We start from the raw sequence: 16,918 nt of genomic DNA, 5'->3' as shown, positions 1-16,918 counted from the left end.
CAGTGAAAATATTGCACTGGATATTTTTACAGCACGGAAAACACTGTAATGGGTGTGAAACATTAGGGTAAGCAATTTACTGGATGAAACAGCAAGATAAACACTGCCTGTGTTACAGCAGGGTAAACACATCGAGTACAGGGTAAACACTGTACTGGATGTGTTACAGCAGGGTAAACACTGAACTGGATGTGTTACAGCAGGGTAAACACTGTACTGGATGTGTTACAGCAGGGTAAACACTGTACTGGATGTGTTACAGCAGGGTAAACACTGTACTGGATGTGTTACAACAAGGTAAACACTGTTCTGGCTGTGTTACAGCAGGGTAAACACTGTACTGGATGTGTTACAGCAGGGTAAACACTGTACTGGATGTGTTACAACAAGGTAAACACTGTTCTGGCTGTGTTACAGCAGGGTAAACACTGTACTGGATGTGTTACAGCAGGGTAAACACTGTACTGGATGTGTTACAGCAGGGTAAACACTGTACTGGATTTGTTACAACAAGGTAAACACTGTTCTGGCTGTGTTACAGCAGGGTAAACACTGTACTGGATGTGTTACAGCAGGGTAAACACTGTTCTGGCTGTGTTACAGCAGGGTAAACACTGTACTGGATGTGTTACAGCAGGGTAAACACTGTACTGGATGTGTTACAGCAGGGTAAACACTGTACTGGATGTGTTACAGCAGGGTAAACACTGTACTGGATGTGTTACAGCAGGGTAAACACTGTACTGGATGTGTTACAGCAGGGTAAACACTGTACTGGATGTGTTACAACAAGGTAAACACTGTTCTGGCTGTGTTACAGCAGGGTAAACACTGTACTGGATGTGTTACAGCAGGGTAAACACTGTACTGGATGTGTTACAGCAGGGTAAACACTGTGTACTGGACGTGTCGGCCAACGCTGTGAGGAGGCTCCAGGCTGCTAACCTCCACCCCATTGCCATCTTCATTCGACCACGCTCGCTGCAGAACATCCTGTGAGTACTTACGACGACTTCACACTAGTATTATTACTACATACTACACATGTAGAAGAATGCAGTTCATTGGTCAGTGATGAGGACGACGAGCTGCAGTGGTACTGAGTGTCCATTAGTAACACTGCTGTGTCAATGTGTTCGTGTGTCCAGGGACTTGAACAAGCGTCTGTCGGAGGACCAGGCTGGGAAGGCTCTGGAGCGCGCCATCACCCTGGAGCAGGACTTCATAGAGTGTTTCACAGGTACTATATACCATATGCATACTCCATATACTGTATATCTATATACTTGAAATACCATCTTTATACTGTGTATTATATCTATATACTCTACATACTATCTTTATACTGTATATTATATCTATATACTACCTTTTTACTATATCTTATATCTATATACCCTATTTACTCTACATGCTATCTATATACTCGACATACTATCTTTAAACTGTATATTCTATCTATATACTCTATATACTATCTTCACGGTATATTCTGTCTATATTCTCTATTTACTCTATATGCTATCTATATACTCTATTTACTATTTGTATACGCTATATACTTTCTATATACACTATATACTGTATATATATATACTTTGTATGCTATCTATATACACTTGTATATATATACTTTGTATGCTATCTATATGCTATCTATATACACTACATACTGTATAGATATACTTTGTATGTTATCTATACACTATATACTGTATATATATACTTTTTATGCTATCTATATACACTATATACTGTATATATATACTTTGTATGCTATCTATCTGCTATCTCTATGCTGTGTATCCTTTCTGTAGACCACATTCATACTGCATGTAGCAGTCGCTCTTGCCACTAGCCCCCTAGGTGGCGTTACTGGGCTGGAGTGTGTGTGGTGATGGCTGGCTCCAGAGACTAATCAACCTGACTCGGGCCATCCGTCAGACCCTCTCCACACAATGCTGTCTATATACCCTGTACTAGTACTGCAGTACTACGATGTCTTTGTGGCTTGTGTTGCAGCAATGGTGGAAGGCGGGAGTTTCCAGGACGTTTACGACCAGGTGACTGCGGTCATCCAGGAGCAGAGCGGCCCCTACATCTGGGTCCCCGCCAGAGAGAGCTTCTGATTGGTCCCTAAACCTGGGATCCCGCGAGAGAGACGTTCTGATTGGTCCCCACGTCTGGGTCCCCGCTAGAGACGTTCTGATTGGTCCCCACGTCTGGGTCCCCGCAAGAGCGAGCTTCTGATTGGTCCCTAAACCTGGGATCCCGCGAGAGAGACGTTCTGATTGGTCCCCACGTCTGGGTCCCCGCTAGAGAGACGTTGTGATTCGTTCCTACATCGGGGTCCCCTCTAGAGATGTTCTGATTGGTCCCCTGCTGGAGAGACGTTCTGATGGGTTGCTGCTTCCAAGTCACCATGGATACCATCTCAGCCGTCGCCCCTGGTGATGGCTGCCTCTCTCTGAAAGACACACCATGGAGCCTGTTAACGCTGAAACGATCCCCGTGGAAATTATCACCATGAAACCTGCCGCTGCGGTGACATAGAGGAACTATTTTTGATATGACATCCATCAACCAACCCTTACCTCTTTATTATCTACCCGCACCAACTTATTATCTATCCTTTCTCTGACGGGAGGGAACGAGAGAGAGAGAGAGAGAGAGAGAGAGAGAGAGAGAGAGAGAGAGAGAGAGAGAGAGAGAGAGACAGAGACAGAGACAGAGACAGAGACAGAGACAGAGAGACAGAGACAGAGAGAGAGAGAGAGAGAGAGAGAGAGACAGAGAGAGAGAGAGAGAGAGAAACGATGGAGGGATGATGCAGAAGATTAGAGTCTTTGTATCTGGTGCTGTGATGGTCTAGAAGGCCACTGTGGTGATATCAATATAACACATATTCTATTGATTCATTTATTTATCGATTAGTCTATTTATTTTGGTCGAATGATCTTAGTCATTATACCCAGTGTGTATATATATTTAATATATGGGGCTTCTTCACCATCGTGGAGATAGGTGTTGACCAGGTGTACCTGCTAATCTACACGGTACAGGTGGTCAGGTACCTGGTGGACCAGCAGGTGAACAGGTCCACCTGCAAGTCCACCAAGGGTACCAGGTCTTGCACACTGGTCAGAAATGGGCTTTAGGGGTTAGGGGGTACGGGTTAGATTGGGTTAGGAGGTTAGGGTTAGAGTGGGTTTGGTTTAGAGTCGGGAAGGGGGTTAGTTTGCTAGGGCTAGAGTGGGTTGAGGGGGCTATGGTAAGGGTGTTTATCTAGTCCCTTCTAGTAGAGTTCTAGTTCAATATGTATCATATCCAAAAATGTATTATGCTGTTCTACACGAAACGCACACTCACACCCTTCTCTACAACACACACACCTTCCCCGGAACACCCTCTCACAACAAACACACACAGGTGTCTCTGATACTGATGTATAATATTTTTATTATTCAAATTCAATGAATGATCTGAATAAAATTAATTATAAAATGTTTAACAGAGTCTGTCTTTGTTAACCATAATGCAATTGTACAGCAATAACAGTATAATATATTAAATATTTGCATGTGAATCTCACTAGCATGATTTATTGTTGAACTGAACAAGACATTATATAATTGTGTTTGTATGTCGTGTTTGTATGTCACTAGCAATAGATACGTGTATCACTAAATGTGTGTGTGTGTGTGTGTGTGTGTGTGTGTGTGTGTGTGTGTCTAGCATGACTTAATAGTGTACTGAACTTGACAGTGATTAGATAACTTTCTATATTTTACACCATTAATTAAACAATACATATGAACAACATATATAAACTATTTTTTTTTATTTACAATAAACAATGTAGACCATCAACAATTATTAGCAAGTATTATTATTATGACTTAAGCGGTAATCCCTGCTCTGCAAACATGGTTGTGGAAATGTTCATGTCCACTTAGGATTCATCCTTCCATTGTCTGTCTGTCTACCTGTCTGTCTGCCTTTATGCGGGTACAGGTCTAACTGTCTGCCTCTATGTGGGTACAGGTCAGTTGCAAAGGCAAGAGCATCCGGGTCATGAAGTCTGTCTCTCCTCGAGTGAACCTTCGGGCTTCACCTGAAACCGTTAGCAACACAGCGTTAGCAACACAATTTATACAGAGAGAGATATAAGCTAAAGTTAGTGTGTGTGTGTGTGTGTGTGTGTGTGTGTGTGTGTGTGTGTGTGTGTGTGTGTGTGTGTGTGTGTGTGTGTGTGTGCGCGCGCTCACCCTCTGCTTGCTGTGTGTGTGCGCGTGCCCGACAGGTGAGTGTGAGCGAGCGGCACACGGTGCTACTGCTACATAGGCTGCTCAGGTACTGGAGCAGGCAGTCAGAGTCCTCCTCACACACCTGAAACACACACACACACACACACAGAGACACACACACACACACACACACACACACACACACACACACACACACACACACACACACACACACACACACACACACACACACACACACACACACACACACACACACACACACACACACACCCCTCATGAGACAGCTCATAGCACCTTTTAAGCAGAGCGTGCTACATTTACTTAAGAATAGCATGCTAAATGTAACCTCAACATAGCATGCTTAAAGGTATTACTGTACGACCAGGTGTGAGGGTGATTAGCCGTTACAAGACATTTTGAAAATCTGCCTCTTCAAGAGGACGTGTCCACCTGTATGTGCGCTGTATGGATCAGCCTACCAGCCTACCCAGCGGACTAGTAGCAAACGGTGCTCATCTATCCGTCATACATCTAGGAGGACACGCCCACTTGCAATGGGTAGATTTTCAAAACGGCTTGTAAAGGCTAATCACACTCACACCTGGTGGTAAAATATGTCACCTTTAATGTTTTGTTAGTGTAGCATACTCAGTGTTATTTACGCATAGCATGCTTAATTTTACTTGAGCACAGCATACTAAATGTACTTTTTGTGTAGCACACTGAATGTCACTTTGGCTTTGCGCGCTAAATGTTGTGTTACTGGTGTAGAGGACTCTCACCAGACCCCGCCCACGGGAGTAGACGCGGATACGCCCTCTGACCCGCAAGGCTCGCTGTAGCTCCTCCCACTGAGAATCAGCCAATCCCAATAGAAGACGAACTAGTGGACAGGAGAACCAGACTTGGGCCTCCCCTGTACCATCCTCCATAATGATCCTAAAAATATGCCCCAGAACAGAGAGGTACTTCAGAGTGTTCAGACCCTTCGCTCAAATATGAAACACATGGACGGACAGAAGGTGCAGTGGCCCTTCACTGTGTACTGGCTGTAGATGTGTTGGTTTCAAAAAGGTCTTCAAGCACATGCGACCACCTGGTCGGATCACTTGACATTCACATATTATGTTCATGTTCTCCTTTCATTACCATGCAGAGAGATATACAGCTATTACACATCTATACAACTATTTATGTAACAATTTAGAGAACTTTAAACACACATCTATAGTTCTAGCCCTCTTTATATCTAAATCGATATGTAGGATAAATCACGCACGCAAACACTATCCTCTTACTTGGCTGTGGATTGGAAGACAGCTGTGGTGGAGTAACATTGAGGACTGGAACATCTGGACTAAGAGAGACAACATATATATATACAAATACATAAAGGTGTGTGTGTGTGTGTGTGTGTGTGTGTGTGTGTGTGTGTGTGTGTGTGTGTGTGTGTGTGTGTGTGTGTGTGTGTGTGTGTGTGTGTGTGTGTGTGTGTGTGTGTGTGTGTGTGTGTGTGTGTGCGCGTGCGTGTGTGTGTGCGTTATATAGTCTATATAGAATATCTCTACCTGTATGAACGTGCTGTCACAGAGAGAGCAGCTCCAGGTCAGCTGAAGGTAGAGCACACAGACCACATGACCTTTGACCTGACCCACAATGCACCTCTTCTCCCCGGGCTGCATCCAGTCCATCAGATGCACGAGTGGAGTGGAGGGCTGGGGAGGGCTGGAGGGACAAAAAGGGCAACCAGACGAGTAGAGTCACAGGTAGACAGACAGGTAGACAGATGAGGAGACAGACGGGAAGGGAGACGGGTAGAGAGAGGAAGAGAGACTAGTAGACAAATGGGTAGACACACGGGTAGAGAGAGGGAGACAGACAGATAGAGATAGGTAGACAGACAGGTAGACAGATGGGTAGATAGATGGGTCGGGGAGACAGGTAGAGTAAGATAGACAGACAGATAGAGAGATAGACAGACAGGTAGACAGACAGGTAGAAAGACAGGCAGATAACAGGGAGTCAGATACACAGACAGACCGGTAGACAGCAAAGGGTTACCCCGTCTGCAACTATACGCATTTATTTTGAGCGAGCAAACCATTCGCAGATTATCTTATTTGCATCAAGCTCCTTTTTTCAGAATGGCTGGAAAGTGGACAGATTCCGCAAGTTTTATAGCGGTTGGCATAAGGGTTGCATTGCCACCATCTGCTGTACTTTCTCTTTGCCCATCTATTCTGGCTTTGCTATGCCGTGTGTGAAAGGGCAAAGGACCAAAGTATTCCAGGAACGGTGTGTGAAAGGGGCTTCAGTTACCTCGAGTCTCCCAGCTGGCTGACAGTAACACAGCTCACAGGGAGAGAGTTACAGTAGACACCCCCTGATCTACAGAAACACACATTATACACACGTTATATAACGTATAGCACATACAATACATGGCACACACCCTGTTCTATAGAAACACACACTTTATACGGTGTGGCTTAGCTCAGGAGGTAGAGCAGTTGTCTTGTAACCGAAAGGTTGCTAGTTCGATCCCCAGAGTGTTGATGTGTCCCTGAGCAAGACACTTAACCCTAACTGCTCCTGACGAACTGGCTGTCGCCTTGCATGGTCGACTCTGCGTCGGTTTGTCAATGTGTGTATTAACCGATGTAAGTCACTTTGGATAAAAGCGTCTGCTAAATGCCCTAATGTAATTATACATGTTATACATAATATATATACATTACAGAACACCAACCCTGATCTACAGCAACACACATTAAAACACATGAGATTAAATGACATGAGAGAGATATGTACAGTACATATATATATATACCATATCTATCTATATTTATATCTCTATCATTCCATATTTATATCTCTATCTATATTTATATCAGTCTCTATTTGTAGTGTGTATACATAAATAGATATTGGTGTGTGTGTGTCTGTCTATATATAAATAGATATGTGTGTGTGTGTGTTTGAAGGACCTCGACAGCCTCCGTTGGAAAGCTGACAGCAGCAGCGTGTTGCCAGGCAACAGGCCAGGTGGGTAAGGGGCGCGGCTTAGATCCAGATATACGTGAACACTCCTCCCACTCTGGTCACACATTGTGAGGCGAAGTTTAAGACCCTCCCCAACATCTGTAATGGTAGGGTAGGAAATACATAAACAGATATATAGGTTATATACTGATATAAAGGTTAAATGGATAGATAGGATGTATTCAATGAATAGGTTAGACAGATATACAGGTTGTCATCCAACCAGTGTGTGTGTGTGTGTGTGTGTGTGTGTGTGTGTGTGTGTGTGTGTGTGTGTGTGTGTGTGTGTGTGTGTGTGTGTGTGTGTGTGTGTGTGTGTGTGTGTGTGTGTGTGTGTGTGTGTGTGTGTGTGTGTGTGTGTGTGTCTCACCCGAGTGTGCGTGACCAGTGTTGGTATTTTCTAGCAGACTAATCCTTTCGGACAACACACCCTGAAACCAAACCATCTCTGCTGAACTATACAAACACAAACAAACACATACACACACAAACACACCATATTATCTTCGATGACAAAAAAGACAGACAGGCAGAGAGACAGACAAAGAAAATGTGAGACGGATAGACATAGAGGCACGTAGGCAGACAGACAGGTACCTGGAGTCCAGAAGTTCAGAGACAGACATCAGGTTGGGAGAGAGACACTAGAAAAACAGAGACAGAGAGAAAGAGAGAGAGATTAGATTAGATTAGAAATGTGTATGTGTGGTTCTGTGTGTGCGCAGATACGTGTGGGTTTACCTGGCTGTGGAGGAGATTGGGCAGGGCAAGTGTGTGGAACGTCCAATCTAAGCCCACCTGGAGGGCGGGGTCAGTGTGTAGTTCCACCTTGCTCTGCCAAGGAGCCACTTTACCACTCAGAAGGCTGGTATCCTGACAGAAAGACAACAATATCTGAATAAAATATCTACATACATATATAGTATATACAGTAGATCTAGATCTGTAGATCCATCTATCTTTCTATCAGTTTATATTATATAATAGGCTATTAGGCTCAAATATTTCTGTGCTACTTCACCATGACCAAGCAAACACAGATGAAAGGCAAGGGCTCTAGAAATGAACCCTGAGGAACTCCAGACAACATCCCCCCCCAGGTTACCTCGAGACATTTAGGCGGGTGGGAGGCGGTCCGTAGTGTGTGTGCGTGCGTGCGCGTGCGTGTACCTGTGTATTTGAAACAACGATCCGGTACAAACAGTTTGGCTGCAAGACAGGAAACCATTGCACGGCCCTTGACTGATACACAACCTGTACCTGCACACACAACACACCAAAACATGTAACTACACAAAACACAAAACCACATGTTACTACACACAACACAGAATGGACCTACAGACAAAACAACATAACCTGTATCTACACACAACCCAACAGGCAACTAGGCACACAACAGTGCATGTACCTATGGATACACAACACAACACGCAACTAGACACAAAACACTACATGTACCTACGGACACACAACAAACATCTATTCTTATAATGGGATGTGTGGGGATGACATGTGTTACCTTGGTAACATGACTGTCCATTTCCGCGCCCGTGACCAGGCTATTTTTTGGGTCCTTCCCCCATTTCAGGGCTGGACCAATCAGCTCAGCTCTAACCCGGAAGCTGAGAGTAAGCCCAGCCTCCTCTCGCTCAGCACCCGTGTTTCTCCAGGACAAGCCCTCTTTTTGCTCCACCCTCATCACCACAGAGACGCATGGATGCTGACTGCTCCTAGGTAACCTCTCCTCCTCTTCTCCATCAAGCTTCACTCTCTTCTCCTCCCTCTCCTCCTCTCCTCTCTTAGCCCTCTCTGCTTGCAGGTGCGTTGCCATGGCAACCGAGGGGCTCAGGATGTGCACATCACTCGAACAGAACTGGAGATAGGATCTAACACACACACACACACACACACACACACACACACACACACACACACACACACACACACACACACACACACACACACACACACACACACACACACACACACACACACACACACACACCTAAATTGTGTTGCCTATAGCGTGTTACCAAAAAGCATTTTACTTATAGTGTGTTGCCCCTAGTTTGTAACCTTTAGCGTATTACCTATAGTGTGCTACCCCTAGTGGGTTACCTGAAGTGCGTTACCTGAAGTGTGTTGCATTTAGTGTGCTATCTGTGGTGCGTTACCTGCAGTGTGTTACATTTAGTGTGCTATCTGTGGTGTGTTACCTGAAGTGTGTTACATTTAGTGTGCTATCTGTGGTGTGTTACCTGCAGTGTGTTAGGTATAATACGTTACCTGTAGCTTGTTACCTATTGTGTATTTGAAGTAGGGCTGTGATTTTCGATCTCGACTTCGATTTTAGCGTTTGTTTATAATCGAGTTTTCGTTTTTTTTTTTTTTTTTTTTGAATTTATTTTTTTATTAAATGTTTCATAGAAAGTGCAGAACAGCTGGATACATATCTTTAAGTTAATGTAGATTTTTGACCATTTTGTGCATTTTTTTAAGGTGAAATTTCAAAGTACTCAGTTACTAAGTGCTTTTGGGAGAGACATGCTGAATAAATACATCATGTTTTCAAACTCAAAAATAATCGTTTCAATAATCGTGATATAAATATTGACCAAAATAATCGTGATTATGATTTTTTCCATAATCGAGCAGCCCTAATTTGAAATAGTTTGTTACCTGTAGCGTGTTACCTATAGCATTTTACCTTTGTGTGTAGTGTGTAACATGTAGCATATCACCTGTAGTGTTTGTGAGTGATATATCCATCTTGTTCCAGGTGTGTGTAGGAAGGGAAATCTGATTGAAGGAACTGCTCTGTAACCATGGTGACCCGCTTGACGCACACCAGACAACCTGAAACACACGTTAACCAATCAAAGTGCATGTGTGTGTGTGTACGTGTGCTTGTGTGTGTGTGTACACGTTTGTGTGTGCGTTTGTGCGTTACCGATCCAGGCAGAGTTGAAGACAGCCCTCTGCCGGTCCTCATGAGGTTCGGTGACGACACAGGCCACACGCCCTGACCCGTCTCTCAACTGGAGGGTGTGTGGTGAGGTGTGGGTGTGTAACGAGGTGTGTGCAGCGTCTGTCTGGCCAGGGAGCTCCAGGACCCCCACCAACACCAGGGGGCGCTGTCCACTAAAAGTAAAGAGACAACCATGAACACATGCCAGCCTAGGTAGTCCCTAAATATAACAGTCTAGCCAGTCCCTGTCGTCCTTGTATCTAGCAGCCTAGCTAGTCCCAGTCTAGTTAGCCACTGTATCAAACATCCTAGCTTACAGCCTAGCTAGTCCCCATTGTCCCTTTATCAAGCAGCCTAGTTAGCTCTTGAATATCACAGCCTAGCTAGCCGCCTAGCTAACCCTAACCAATATTCAAGATTCAAGTATTTATCACATGCGTAATTTGTGTAACAAAAAAGCTGAGAAATGGGGATTGCGACTGCAACTCCCAGCTGTGCAAAGCTTAATAATAATTGAAAAGTAAGAAGAAAAAAATAAAATAAAAAGGGAAGGGGATGGGGATGGGGATTAAATAAAATAAAATAAAAAGTTTATGAAGAGGGGGGAATTATGCGTTCATTGTCCGTATGGCTTGGGGGAAAAAAACTTCTTCTCAGTCTTTCTGCTCTGGCCTTTTGAGCACGAAGCCGCTTTCCAGAGGGCAACCATTGAAACACTTTATGGCCAGGGTGATGACAGTCCTTTAAAAGTGTATTTGTCCGTGGCCTTGTCTGGTCCTGGTGTGGTGTGGTGTGGTCAGCCCCTTGTCTAGTTCTGGTCGTACTCTTACCGAGTGGGTCCTGGACCGGACTGGTCCTTCTGTGGACCGGCCTGTTCCTGGTGGGGTGTAGGCGGTCTGGTTCGGGTCCCGGGGCGGGCGCTGTGGGACCAGGCCAGCCGCTGATTGAGCTGAGCCTTGCTGAGGCTGGCCCCACCGGGGAGCAGCAGAGAGCGAAGAGAAGCTCCGGACCCACACTGGGACTCCAACGCACTCAGACACTCCCTCACGCACACGTACTCACACACCAGGGGGTCCGCTGTGTACTGCCCATGGATGAAAGCAGAGTGAGGAGCAGATATTAGGTATGGCTTAAAGGCCCCGGTAGGCTTAGCACTCATTAAAATGCTGCATTGGTCTTCGACTGCCGCAGTGTGCACAGGGTGTTCAGTCAAGCTCGTTAACTCCATGTAGACAAAAAATATGACCTTGGCACAATTTTTGAATCATCATTCATTTGCATAAAGATTCTGAATACGGATTGATTTATCATTAAATAACGCTGGTTATCCGATTATTGAATATTCTGCACTGGGTCCATCTTGATTTTTTAGTTTTGGCCTATCACCCCCGCTCCCTTTTTGGTACCTGCAGGCCACCGTACACTTGTGGGACTGCTGGGACATTTGGTTGGCTTCAGCCCAGACCACATTGGTTTTTTCTGTTATTTGTTTTGGAATGCGGTCAGAGTTGGCCAGAAACGCCTTGCGTCGTCAGTTTTTCAGCGTTTATGGCGTTCATTGGAGCGTTTACATCTTCTCATGCGAACGTTAAGCAAGCCATAACCTTATGTCTTTATTTTTGCTCAGTTTGAGTGGTTTGGATGCATCTAGACTACTTTTCATTTGCTTGGGTCTGAGTTGAGCTGAGGTTAGCTATCAGATTTGGTTGCACAACACGCTCAAATTATCTTCCATCTGCTGATATTACCTAGCCTGGACTTGGGATTCATATCGAGAGATTTAATAACTGAACCATGAGTAGCCCCACCGCACCAATTCTCATTTGGAGCATCGTAATCAACCATTAACACTCTGAAGCTCACTATGGGTCTTGAAATGTGCGCTTCACACAAATACATCCACTACCCAACTAGTCAATCACGGCTTTAGGATAATATAGTACTTTATTTATCCCAGATTCCAGATCCAGGAAAGGTGTGTTACCTGAGAGGGGGACAGGGGTGTTACCTGAGAGAGAGGACAGGTGTGGGGGTCTTCCAGTATTTCTGTATAAATGTCTCTTCTTCTTCCTCCTTCGGTTCTTTTAAACAGAAGCTGCAGAATCCTCCAGGCAACAGCACACACCGTGTTTGCTTTTAGCCACCTGGGAACCAGGCTGCACACACATACACACACACACACACACACACACACACACACACACACACACACGCACACACACACACACTATTACGATCACTTTTTATTGCGCACAACAGAAACAACAAAAAGCCTGACAAAACACACCTGCATCTGAGTTGTTTTGTCACATGACTGATCCAGAGGTACTGGGACACGCCCACATCCTGTTTGAGTAGGAACCGTGGTAACGACAAGGGTCCAGGTGAGCCGGGTTCAGGGGTAGCCAGCGGGCTAAAGGTTGTGACCCTCAGGGTGGAGCGCAGACACACGCAAAGCATGCTGGGAGGAAGGTCCGGACACGGCTGGTAGAGGAAGTGGACACCATGGATCTGAAAGCACATGACACCTTTACCTGTCTGTCTCTCTACCTGTCTGTGTATCTTACGCTTTGGAGCTGAAACCATATGACACCTTTACCTGTCTGTCTCTCTACCTGTCTGTCTATCTTACGCTTTGGATCTGAAACCACATGACACCTTTACCTGTCTGTCCCTCCACCTGTCTGTATCTTTAACACTATGGGTTGGAATGACCTGTGTCTCTCCACGTGCCTGTCTCACTAATGCTAGATATCTGTACGATACCTCTCCACCTGTCAACTACACAGCAGCTTTACCTGTCTTTCTCTCAACACATTGAATATCTGTCTGTCTATCGACTTTCATGACAGTTTTTCTGAGAAGACAGAATGTTGGAGGGAGGAAAGAGGAGGCAGAATAATGGAGGGACGAGAGAATAATAGAGGGATGACAGAGGAGAGACAAAAGGATGGAGGAATGAAAGAGGAGAGACAAAATGATGCAGGGATAGAGGAGACGAAATGTTGGAGGGAGGATAGGAGAGACAGGATGATGGAGGGATGGTAGAGGAGAGACAAAATGATAGAGGGGTGACCTGTAAATGATCTCCCGTCCGGAGGCCCCTCCTCCGAGGTGGTTGATGGGCCAGACACAGGCCCACTTCCCCATCAATCATGTATAGTCCCGCCTCCTCACTCAGCACCTCAGTGACCACACCCTGTCGGAGAAGAAGGGCGGAATTACCGTATATATACACACGGACATAAATAAAAAAAAGCTGGGGATTTAGAGCAGTTTGTCTGTTGCTGTTCGATCCTCTGCCCCTCCTAGTGTTGAAGTGTCCCCTGACCAAGGAATCTAATCCTAAACCCTATGAGGTGGGTTGGTGATTACTGTCGCTATCTCCCAGCCAGGATGGCTGGAATGCAGAGGTTGAGTTTCCCTATTGGTCAATAAGTATATCAAAATGTAAATCAAAGTCGCACTAATAAATGAAATTAAGCTCTGCATGGATTCAGGCGACCTTTATGCTCTGTCCGCACACATTATTGAAAAAATATGATGACTCGGTGAACGCACAAGAAGATGATATACAGTATGTGCTATTAAAAGGATCCTTTCAGCCTTCTTGGCATGGCCAACGAGGAAACCACATTTTTTCTGAGGGGGGAGAGAGTACATTTCACGAAGTGAGGTGGCCATAAGGCAGGTGTGCACAGCCGTAATAGTGTCACCAAAGGACAGACGGCGGACGGCTGTGAATGTAGGAATGAATGTATGAATGTGTATGACTGTATGTTTGAATGTGAGATGCGGCACACTTATTGTAAAGCACTGGCAGCAAGTCAGCAAAGAGCCCTGTACATGATGTTGTTTTTGTGTTTTACCTGGTAACTGATGACTTTGGAGCGCTTCATCCTGACACCTGATTGGATGATCACGTTTGGCTCCACCTTCTGCTCTGTTGCTTCTAAAGGTTGCGTGAATGTTTCTGTGTTTTGTTGCTGTGGTGTGTGTGTTTTAAGTGAGATTGTTTGCGTGTCGGTGTGTTGTTCGGGAGTTTGTGCGTGAGGTGAGAGTGTGTGTGTTTCTGTGTCTTGCGTGTTTGTGTTTGTGGCGTGTGTGTGAGGAGAGAGTGTGTTGGGGGTGTGTGTGGTGTGAGTGTCAGGGGAGAGTGCATGTGGCAGGATGTGTAGTTTGGACTTGCTGGTCGCAGAGAGGAGTCGGTTTCCCTTCCAGCCACGCACCACACACACACGCAGTACTGTCACATACACACACTGATCCACAAACACACATTGACTCCACCACAAACAGCCGGTCTCCTAAGGGGAGGGGGCAGGCATTGAGAGAGAGAGAGACTGAGAGATCATCAGATAAAAATACAATCGACAGTCTGCAACATAAATTGTGTTTCCATGAAATAAAATGATAAAAAAGTCTCACCTGGACCAGGACAGGCAGGGTCTGTGAGTTTTGGGGGTCTTTGAGGATGAGGATGAAGAAGGTGCTATCAGAGACCTCCAGCACAGGACTGACTGAACACACCACCCCCCACAGCTGCACACGCACACCCTGACACCTACAGACACACACACACACACACACACACACACGCGTGCACAGGAATAGAGAAAAAGAGTTGCCATCATAATCAGAGAAATTATTTAAATACTCTACACACATTTACACACACCCACACTACCTTGTAAGGAGTCGTGCAGCGGCCTCTTTGACCCCATCGGCTCTGCTAAGCTCCGCCCCGCCAGGATGAACCGCCAATCCCTGGCAAGGACTCAGCAGTACTGGAGAGCCAATTAGCTCCACCAGCCCCATGTGAGGTGCATTGTGGGGGATGTAGTTCCAATGAGGAAGAAACACAGGTTGGCCCAACCACTGAGGAGATGGAGATACACACTGGGGACGACACAACTGTACATTACCACGAGGACACAACCACGTGTTGCCATGGCGACACAACCACACGTCACCGTGGAGAAACAAACACACGTTACCATGACGACTCATCCACACGTTTCCATGGAGACGCTACCACACATTACTGGAGACACAATGCACACATTGTGGGTGCTAACCTCGCATGTCACATCCCCGCTTGCGTCGGTCAGTCTCAGCTCTCCGGCCCGCCCCGCTCTCAGGTAGCCAATCAGAAGCAGGTGAACCCGAGGTAAGGCCTTGTGGTGGGCCTGCTCTGACTCCGCCTCCTTCACACAGGCTTTGTGCTGATTGGTGCTCCAGGACAAATTGCTCACACAAGCAACCTTTTGCCTGGCCACCAGCTCAGAGACAGACAGCAGCCTAGCAACGAGAGGACAGTCTTACAACGGCAGCTTGTGTACGTATCTGCGCGTGTGCGAGAGAGTGTGTGAGTGCGGTCGCTACCTGTAGCTGAGCGGCAGTGTACAGGTGTTGTGTATCTCTTCTATTCTCCTCAGCAGACTCACACTGAGGTCAAGGGCAGCTTCCTCTGAACACACACATACATGATACACAATGTATATAAAACAATATAACAGTACTCTGTAGTGTCATCTCACACATAAACAAAACAGATCACTTTCATAGCGTATATCTCCTTTAAATAGTGGCCGTGGTCCGCACCTGTCAAAGAGGTGTCGGGCGCGGAGCCTAGCTGATGCTTCACAAACCCAAATACCTCCTTGAGCCACGACCTCTCCTGCAGATAAAAATGTTATTAATACCGTTATGTGTATTATTATTTTATTATTAGAACTTGAAGGATTATAACGTTTATAGTGTTGTTTTGTATCATTATTATTTGTATGATTATTGCTATTATAATTATACTATTATTACTATATTATTAAGATTACTATTTATTTATTACGATTATTATCTTCCATCATTTCTCTTGTATATATAGTACAATACGATGAAACGAAGAATAAAATGATCAAATATAATGATGGTTTTACTTTTAAGAAGTGTGGGCAGTCGAGTGTAAATACTCAACATAATATAATGCTGCCACCTGTAATGACTTTCTATCGAGACTATGGAGCAAGATGCAGTCAATCTATTCCAAATATAACTACAGTATAGAGCTATATGCCTCAGTCTAGCTATATAGAGCTTCACTAAATAGAGCTGGACGAGTCAGGGGCCTATCTATGTAGATCTAGACTATATAGAGCTAGATGCTTCAGTTGTAGTTTAGCTTAAACGAGAGCAGAAGCCTGACGAGACACACAACGAAGACACTGACCGCATCACTCCTGCCGGGAAACCGATCTAGAAACTCCTCCATTCCTTCCACGACTCAGAACAGTCCGATACCGACACTACGGCTCTTCGTCCTCCGGCACCGACAGCATGCCTCCCAGTCCTCCGGTACCGACACCACGACTCCCAGTCCTCCGGTACCGACACCACCGGCTCAGAGTCCTCCGATACCTTGACCACGGTGTTAATGCTCCAGTACCGTCACCACGGCTGTTATCCTCCAGTACCGACACCACCTCTTCAAGTCCTTCGGTACCGACACCACCGCTTCAAGTCCTTCGGTAACCAACTTCAAAGTTTCAAACCTGTCGCTTCCCGCAAAACACTTCCTCACAACGATGTGCAGAAAGGGTCAAAACTCCTCAGCTTTTGGAATCGCCCCACAAATTAT

General features: G+C 45.4%; 2 protein-coding genes across 11 annotated transcripts in view; one reads left to right on the top strand and one right to left on the bottom strand.

Annotated features, from left to right (window-relative positions):
- LOC132475804 (disks large homolog 4-like) overlaps window positions 1–2,722 on the top strand; it is a 16,092-nt gene extending 13,370 nt beyond the window's left edge. For 7 of the 9 annotated variants that reach the window (XM_060077133.1, XM_060077131.1, XM_060077138.1 and 4 more), the window contains 3 exons: window positions 883–995; window positions 1,149–1,240; window positions 2,023–2,722. In XM_060077133.1, coding sequence (XP_059933116.1) covers window positions 883–995; window positions 1,149–1,240; window positions 2,023–2,129 — 312 coding nt within the window. In that variant the 3' untranslated portion in view covers window positions 2,130–2,722. The remainder of the gene's footprint in view (window positions 1–882; window positions 996–1,148; window positions 1,241–2,022) is intronic. The other 2 variants (XM_060077132.1, XM_060077135.1) reach the window with 1 other exon arrangement.
- ctc1 (CTS telomere maintenance complex component 1) lies at window positions 2,053–16,918 on the bottom strand. Of its 2 annotated transcripts, XM_060077119.1 has the most exons (26): window positions 16,511–16,917; window positions 15,886–15,961; window positions 15,667–15,751; window positions 15,360–15,582; window positions 14,969–15,180; window positions 14,710–14,845; window positions 14,151–14,588; window positions 13,358–13,480; window positions 12,569–12,792; window positions 12,290–12,437; window positions 11,112–11,365; window positions 10,264–10,454; window positions 10,055–10,169; window positions 8,833–9,199; window positions 8,481–8,570; window positions 8,052–8,183; window positions 7,908–7,954; window positions 7,681–7,766; window positions 7,256–7,409; window positions 6,588–6,656; window positions 5,837–5,993; window positions 5,567–5,625; window positions 5,051–5,207; window positions 4,269–4,389; window positions 3,987–4,114; window positions 2,053–2,467 (listed from the first exon to the last, which is right to left on the bottom strand). In XM_060077119.1, exons 1-25 carry the CDS (start codon window positions 16,550–16,552, stop codon window positions 4,017–4,019), a joined length of 3,804 nt encoding a protein of 1,267 aa, XP_059933102.1. In that variant the 5' UTR covers window positions 16,553–16,917; the 3' UTR covers window positions 2,053–2,467; window positions 3,987–4,016. The 2 variants fall into 2 exon arrangements, 1 of the variants encoding a protein (XP_059933102.1); XR_009529992.1 differs by lacking the exons at window positions 2,053–2,467; window positions 3,987–4,114 and having other exon boundaries at window positions 5,051–5,236; window positions 16,511–16,918.

The sequence above is a fragment of the Gadus macrocephalus genome, chromosome 17 (assembly GCF_031168955.1).
Source record: "Gadus macrocephalus chromosome 17, ASM3116895v1".
In the NCBI taxonomy this organism is placed as follows: Eukaryota; Metazoa; Chordata; class Actinopteri; order Gadiformes; family Gadidae; genus Gadus; species Gadus macrocephalus.
The sequence above is the reverse complement of the archived record's forward strand: the minus strand, read 5'-3'. Positions and strand labels throughout refer to the sequence as shown.

Bases quoted from the DNA above. Each gene is read 5' to 3' on its own strand.
- ctc1 (XM_060077119.1), bottom strand. From the start codon at position 16,552: ATGGAGGAGTTTCTAGATCGGTTTCCCGGCAGGAGTGATGCG. The intron at 15,583-15,666 runs GTAGCGACCGCA...TCTCGTTGCTAG, and splicing joins ACACTGCCGCTCAGCTACAG to GCTGCTGTCTGTCTCTGAGC. The intron at 12,438-12,568 runs GTGTGTTTTGTC...ATGTGTGTGCAG, and splicing joins ACAAAACAACTCAGATGCAG to CCTGGTTCCCAGGTGGCTAA.